Below are 6,663 nucleotides of genomic sequence, written 5' to 3'. Positions count from 1 at the left end.
CCCCCCCCCCCGCTGCCCCACCCCCAGCACGTGTGTACACCCACCAGCACCGGCGGCTGTGGGAGCCCCATGCATCCTCTCGGCCAGTGTGCCCCAGCCCTACTGACCCTGAGCTTCGAGAGGGCTCAGGGGAGCATTCGAACTTGGAGTGCATCCACGGCCCTTGCAGTGGACGGCCCCTTGCAGCATCTTCTGACGATAAGGGGTGGTTGGTGTCTGCTGTAGCCCTGGAGGCCCCGCCAAGTGGGGTCCCTGCCCTGAGGAGGGGGATATAGGTCCTTTAGGACCTCTTGACACTTCAGGACCCTAGATCCCCTTAGAATTTCCAAGCGGGGGCCTCGGAGTTCCTCTGATGATCGCTGTGGACGTTGCAGCAGAGCGCGTAGTGAATCCGTGTCCGGGGTGGCATGTCCCCTGGGCTGGAAGGGGTACAGCCAGTGTCCGAGAACCACCCCCACCCCCTGAGTAAGCCAAGCAGGGCGGCTTGCCTTTCCCGCCTCTGAGCCCCGGGGCAAGCAGACCCCAGGCTGGGGGTCCCGGGCCCGTGGCCAAGCAACTGTCCGCAGCACATGGTTCACCCCTGCCCTGTGTGTCCCCAGCCAACCAGGAGATTCTGCAGAAGGTGGAGGTGGAGTATGAGACGCTGCCTGGGTGGAAAGCGGACACTACGGGCGCCAGGAAGTGGGAGGACCTGCCCCCACAGGCCCAGAGCTATATCCGGTTTGTGGAGAACCACGTTGGAGTGGCAGGTGGGTGCTCTGAGCCCTGGCTGCCCCCTCTCCCCGCCGTGCCCTGGGCTGAACCTCCCCTTTCCCTTTCAGTGAAATGGGTTGGCGTTGGCAAATCCAGAGATTCGATGATCCAGCTGTTTTAGACAAAGACAGAGCTGATCCCGGCAGGCCGCGTCCACGCCAGCAGCCACAGTAGTGTTCTTTCCCCAGCCAGCAAAACCAACGCCGTAAACAAAGAGAGTTGAAAACTATTTTCTGTACTTTTATATTTCTCTTTAAGCCTTCAGCTCCACCCACTGATTTCTACAACAACTTGAAACATCTGAAAACCAGTGTTGGGTACATTTTTAAAAATCCTGCTATTTCAAATGAGCCGAAGCGCTCAAAACAGAGACCTTTTATGGCACGTGAATTGTCACATGGTTGTATGCCTGGTTGGAGCCATTTAGGAATAAACAAATCCGACTGCCACTGAACGGTAGTGAGCAGTGCATGTTTTGTTCTGACTCTGTCGTCGTCATTTTGACTTTTAAACGCTGGAAGGCGCCACTTAGCCACATCAGCAGTCTGGGTGACACACATTTTCTTTTGTTTTTAATAAATTTATTTATTTATTTATTTTTATTTTTATTTTTTTGGCTGCGTTGGGTCTTCGTTGCTGTGCGCGGGCTTCCTCTAGTTGTGGCGAGTGGGGGCTACTCTTCGTTGCGGTGCGTGGGCCCATCATCGCGGTGGCTTCCCTTGTTGCGGAGCACAGGCGCACGGGCTCAGTAGTTGTGGCGCACGGGCTTAGTTGCTCCGCGGCATGTGGGATCTTCCCGGACCATGGCTCAAACCATGGCTCAAACCCGTGTCCCCTGCATTGGCGGGCGGATTCTTAACCACTGCGCCACTAGGGAAGCCCTGACACACATTTTCGTGTCATGAAGCCAAGCCGTGAGTTTGCTCAGACCACAAAATGCAACCAGCCCAGGGAAGAGAGACCACGGGCATTAAACAGGTTTTCCAGAAGTAAACACTTCAACAGATTCATCCTAGCGCCCCGAGCCCTTCCCCGCAACCATCAGTCCCCTCCGTTTGGGTGGAGCAGCCACTGGCCCCATCCCTCTTGAGTGCCCTGGGCTAGGAAGCCACTTCTCAACTGGCTGGAGCTGCAAAGAGCCTACTGCAGTCTCTGCCCAACCGGAAGCCTAGTCATAGCTTCCTTAACGCTTCACAGTTTGGTGTAAGTTTAGAAAAATAACAGGTCTTTTGGTATCATTTCAGAGAGGGAAGGGATTATACATATGGAGAGACCTAGAGTCTGCCGGGCTTAAATCCTAGTGTTTTTTTTTTTAACTATTTATTTATTTATTTTTAGCTGCATTGGGTCTTCATTGCTGTGCGCAGGCTTTTCTCTAGTTGCGGCGAGCGGGGGTTACTCTTTGTTGCGGTGCGCGGGCTTCTCATTGCGGTGGCTTCTCTTGTTGCGAAGTGCTGGCTCTAGGCACGTGGGCTTCAGTAGTTGTGGCTCACGGGCTTAGTTGCTCCGCGGCACGTGGGATCTTCCCAGACCAGGGCTCGAACCTGTGTCTCCTGGGTTGGCAGGTGGATTCTTAACCACTGCGCCACCAGGGAAGCCCTAAATCCTAGCTTTTTAGAGCTGAGGACGCCCGCTGGGTTCACTGACATTGGGCCGCTGCCAACTCGGCTTGCTTCCCACAGGCCCTGCCGGCTCTGGGCGGTTCCGCAGGGTCCGGCGTCACCGGCTTGCACCACGGAGTCCCAAACTCATGTGACAGCATGTTGGGTGAAAGGGCCACAGATTGGGTGTGTGGCTCCACACCTGCCAGCGAACTTTTCCCAACAGTGCCGAGAACAGCCTTCAGCAGTTTGAAAGATGTCAGGGGCATGCGTGTGGCCCAGCTTCCTCGGGCAGCAGGGCTACAGGTGAGAAGCGCCAGCAGAAGCTGATCTTGGCGTTTCCCGAGAATTACTTCCTTCCTCGACAGAGCAAGAGGGGCGAAGGGAGACGCCGAAGGCAGGGTGAGTTCTCAAGGGAAGAGGAGGTGGGCCCAGCTCTTCTCCGTGTCCCCGGGGATACTGTGCCTCTCCTGACCAGATGACCATCCTGCTACGACAGAGGGATGCACGCTTTGGGCCATCAACCCGAGTAGGCATTTTCCAAAGAAATCATTTCATTCTGCATAAAAAGCTGCACTCCTGGCTTGGCAAGCTCAACCTGCAATTTAAATTACAAAGCTGCAGAAAGCCACGGTATCACCTGGTAGCTGCTAAATTCTCCACTCGAATACAAGTTGTTCTTTCCTTTGATCTCTGGACAAAATCTTGGGGAGGCAGCCCCAGGCGATGTCTTTGAGTATCTGCGGGTGTTACACAAGGTGAAAAGACATCAATTTGGAGGGGAAATCATTCTTCCCTGGCACCAGCTTCCTCACTCCCGTGTGGCCCAGGGATGGGAGGCTCTGTCCTCTGGGTTGGGTTAGGACAGACAGCCCCCTTTTTCTCAGTATCAGATGTCGTGAGGGTCTGAGTAATTATAATGAGGTGCTCTCTCTTCTTTGCACCAATAACACAGCCCCATTGTAGACGAGCTCACAGTGGTCTCAGGTCAATACGTGGATAAAAGACAAGTAAGTGATTTGATAACGTTGTTTGATAAAACATGTTTTTCTCAGGGACTTCCCTGGCGGTCCAGTGGTTAAGACTCTGTGCTTCCACTGCAGGCGGCAAGGGTTCGACCCCTGGTCGGGGAACTAAGATCCCATAGGCCACGGGGCGGGGCCAAAATGTAAAAAAAACCAAAAACAACAAAAAAGTGTTTTCCCAAACACTTTGGAAAGCTGCTGGTTTGCTCAGAAGTTTAACATTCATCTACCCTACCATCAGATAGCCATTCCACTCCTAGGCACTGACCCACAACAAATGATCACGAATGTACAGAAAAAGCCTTAGACGAGAACATTCAGAGCAACTGCCCTCATCAGAGCCAAAACCTGGCAGAGCCCAGGTGTCAGTCGACAGGTGAACAAACTGTGGTCCATCCACACACGGAATACACTCAGCAACAGAAGGAATCGACCACTGAGGGGTGCAGGACGGTGGCCGGTCTCGGAGCGAACTGAGGGAAAAAGCCAGACACAAAGGTGCACGTGCAGAATGAGACCGAGCCTGTGAGGTTCTAGGATGGCAGCGTCCCTGTAGGGGGGAAAACAGAGCAATGGTCACTTCTGCCCGGGGCGGGGGAGGGGCGGCGGGGGTCATCGTAACTGGCAGAATTGTATACATTTACCATCTGGGCATTCCACTGGGTGTAAATACACACAACCGCACTGTAAGTAAATTATACCCCAATCTAAAAGTTAACTCAAAGTAACCATACAACCACCTTACATAACTGAGATGATAATTACTCACAGTTTTAGGACCCCGAGGCAACTTTGATGAAACATATTAACGAATACGTTTCCTGCCAGCCTTACCCACTCTGCATTTGTTGGAGGGGAAGTTTGCTGCACGTCTCGTGGGAAAACAGAAAGCGTGTTCCTTCCTCATCTGACACATATTCACTTCCAGAATGTCCAACTTTCTAAGGTCAAATTATGCCATTCCGCAAATGCTTTGCATGAGTTCGGTTTTCCTGGGATATGGCCCCGCCCCGGGCAAGGCAGTTCTCCTTACTCTGCTTCCATAGCTCCCGTCCTTCCCCTTTTGTGACATTTGTCCCACCAGAGGGCAGGGACCCTGCTGGCTCTGCTCCACATCACCCCTAAGGGCCTAGCACAGAGCGCGGTATCTATTAAGGGCTGAATTGTGTTCCCCTAAACTTCACATGTTGATGCCTCAACTCCCAGTACCTCCGAATGGGACTGTATTTGGAGGTAGGGACTTTGAAGAGGTCATTTTTTCCGAAGCTTTATTGAGGTATAACTGACATATATTTAGATATAATTGATATAGAACATGTAATTGACATATAATGTACACCTTGATTGTACGCTGTTGACCTGAAACAATAAAAAGAGACCATCAAAATGGGTTTATTTGGGAACGGCAAAAAATTGCAATTCGGGACGTGTAATCTATGGCTAACCACAGGCAAGTCTGGAGAACAAAGGAGGGAAAACTCTTGAGAAGGAGGAGATGGAAGGAGCTAGTCTGAGCAAAGAACCCATTGGTGGAAACTGGGAGTTTGACATGTAAGTGGTCTTTCATTGGCTGAGTTGTGACAGACTCTTATTGGCTGGGCTGTTGTTGTCGTCGGGCAAGGAGAAATTCTTCCTCCTGCTGGGTAGTAAAGTAATAACCTTCTTTGTAGATGCAAGGTACTCTTTTTCTATTGGGTCTGCAATTAATGTAGTTCAGTAGGGCATGCTTGCTCCCTCTTCTGGCCTCCTGACTCTTTTTTTTTTTTTGCCACACCATGCGGCTTGCAGGATCTTAGTTCCCCGACCAGGGATTGAACCCAAGCCCTCTGCAGTGAAAGTGCGAAGCCCTGACTACTGGACCGCCAGGGAGTTCCCTCTGACTCCATTTTAAATGAGGTTTCTGTTTCTTAATTTTTACAACATTAAGATGTACAGTGTGATGATTTCATACACATACATATTGCAAGCCATAATAAGGTTAGATGATACATCCTTCACCTCATATAATCACCATTTTGTTGTTGTTGTTGTTGTTGTTATGGTGAGAACAGTTAAGATCTACTCTTAGCAACCTGCACGTACACAATACTTGCTAACTATAGTCACTGAGCTGTACATTAAAACCTGGAACTTATCTACCATATAACTGGAAGTTTGTACCCTTTGACCAACAGCTCCCCATTTCCCCCAAGCCCAGCCCCTGGCAACCACCATTCTACTCTGTTTCTATGAGTTTGATGATTTTTTTTTTTTTGGTTAATATTTATTTATTTACTTACTTACTTACTTAGGCTGTGCTGGGTCTTAGTTGCGGCATGTGAGATCTTCGTTGCCACATGCAGACTTCTTAGTCGCGGCGTGCACGCGGGATCTAGTTCCCCGACGAGGAACTAAACCCAGGCCCGCTGCATTGGGAGCACAGAGTCTTATGCACTGGACCACCAGCGAAGTCCCAAGTTTGATGATTTTGGATTCCACATATAAGTGATATCATACAGTACTGTATTTCTCTTTCTCTGACTTATTTCAGTTAGCAAAATGTCCTCCAGATTCATTCACGTTATTGCAACTGGCCGAATGGCCTTCTTTTTTATGGCTGAATAATATTTCATTATATGTATATTCCAAATATCACATTTTGTTTATCCGCTCATCCATTGATGAACACTTAGGTTGTTTCCATGTCTTGGCTATTGTAAAAATGCTGCAGGGCACATGGTGCAGATAGCGCTTCAAGATAATGATTTCAACTCCTTTGTATACACAGAAGCGGCATTGCTGGATCACATTGCAGTTCTATTTTCAACTTTTTGAGGAACCAGGAGGTAATTAAGTTTTAAAGAGGTCATATGGGTTGGCCTTAATCCAGTCTGACTGGCGTCCTTATCAGAAGAGGAGATGAGGACACAGAGGGACCACCACGTGAGCACAGGGAGAAGACCGGCTGTCTGCAGGCCAAGGAGAAACCAGCTCTGCACACACCTTGGTCCTGGACTTCCAACTTCCAGAACTGTAAGAGAATAAATGTCTATTGTTTAAGCCCTCAGTCTGAGTGCTTTGTTATGGCACCTCTAGAAAACTAATCCAGCACTGACTGGGCCTTCAACAAATATTTCTTAAATTAAAATTAGGTTGAAATAGAAGAGCTAACAAGATTCTCTTTTTTTTTTTTTTTTTTTTTTTTTTTTATTACGCGGGCCTCTCACCGTTGTGGCCTCTCCCGTTGCGGAGCACAGGCTCCGGACGCACAGGCTCAGCGGCCATGGCTCACGGACCCAGCCGCT

At 49.9% G+C, this 6,663-nt stretch overlaps 1 protein-coding gene across 1 annotated transcript in view; it reads left to right on the top strand.

Moving 5' to 3' along the window:
• Positions 1-1,207, top strand: part of ADSS1 (adenylosuccinate synthase 1) — an 18,897-nt gene extending 17,690 nt beyond the window's left edge. Inside the window, exons 12-13 of the mRNA XM_007455583.1 lie at positions 600-749; positions 822-1,207. Coding sequence (XP_007455645.1) covers positions 600-749; positions 822-874 — 203 coding nt within the window. The 3' untranslated portion in view covers positions 875-1,207. The remainder of the gene's footprint in view (positions 1-599; positions 750-821) is intronic.
• The last annotated feature ends 5,456 nt before the right edge of the window (positions 1,208-6,663 follow it).

Source organism: Lipotes vexillifer, unplaced genomic scaffold (assembly GCF_000442215.2).
Source record: "Lipotes vexillifer unplaced genomic scaffold, Lipotes_vexillifer_v1.1 scaffold584, whole genome shotgun sequence".
NCBI classification, from domain to species: Eukaryota; Metazoa; Chordata; class Mammalia; order Artiodactyla; family Lipotidae; genus Lipotes; species Lipotes vexillifer.
The sequence above is the reverse complement of the archived record's forward strand: the minus strand, read 5'-3'. Positions and strand labels throughout refer to the sequence as shown.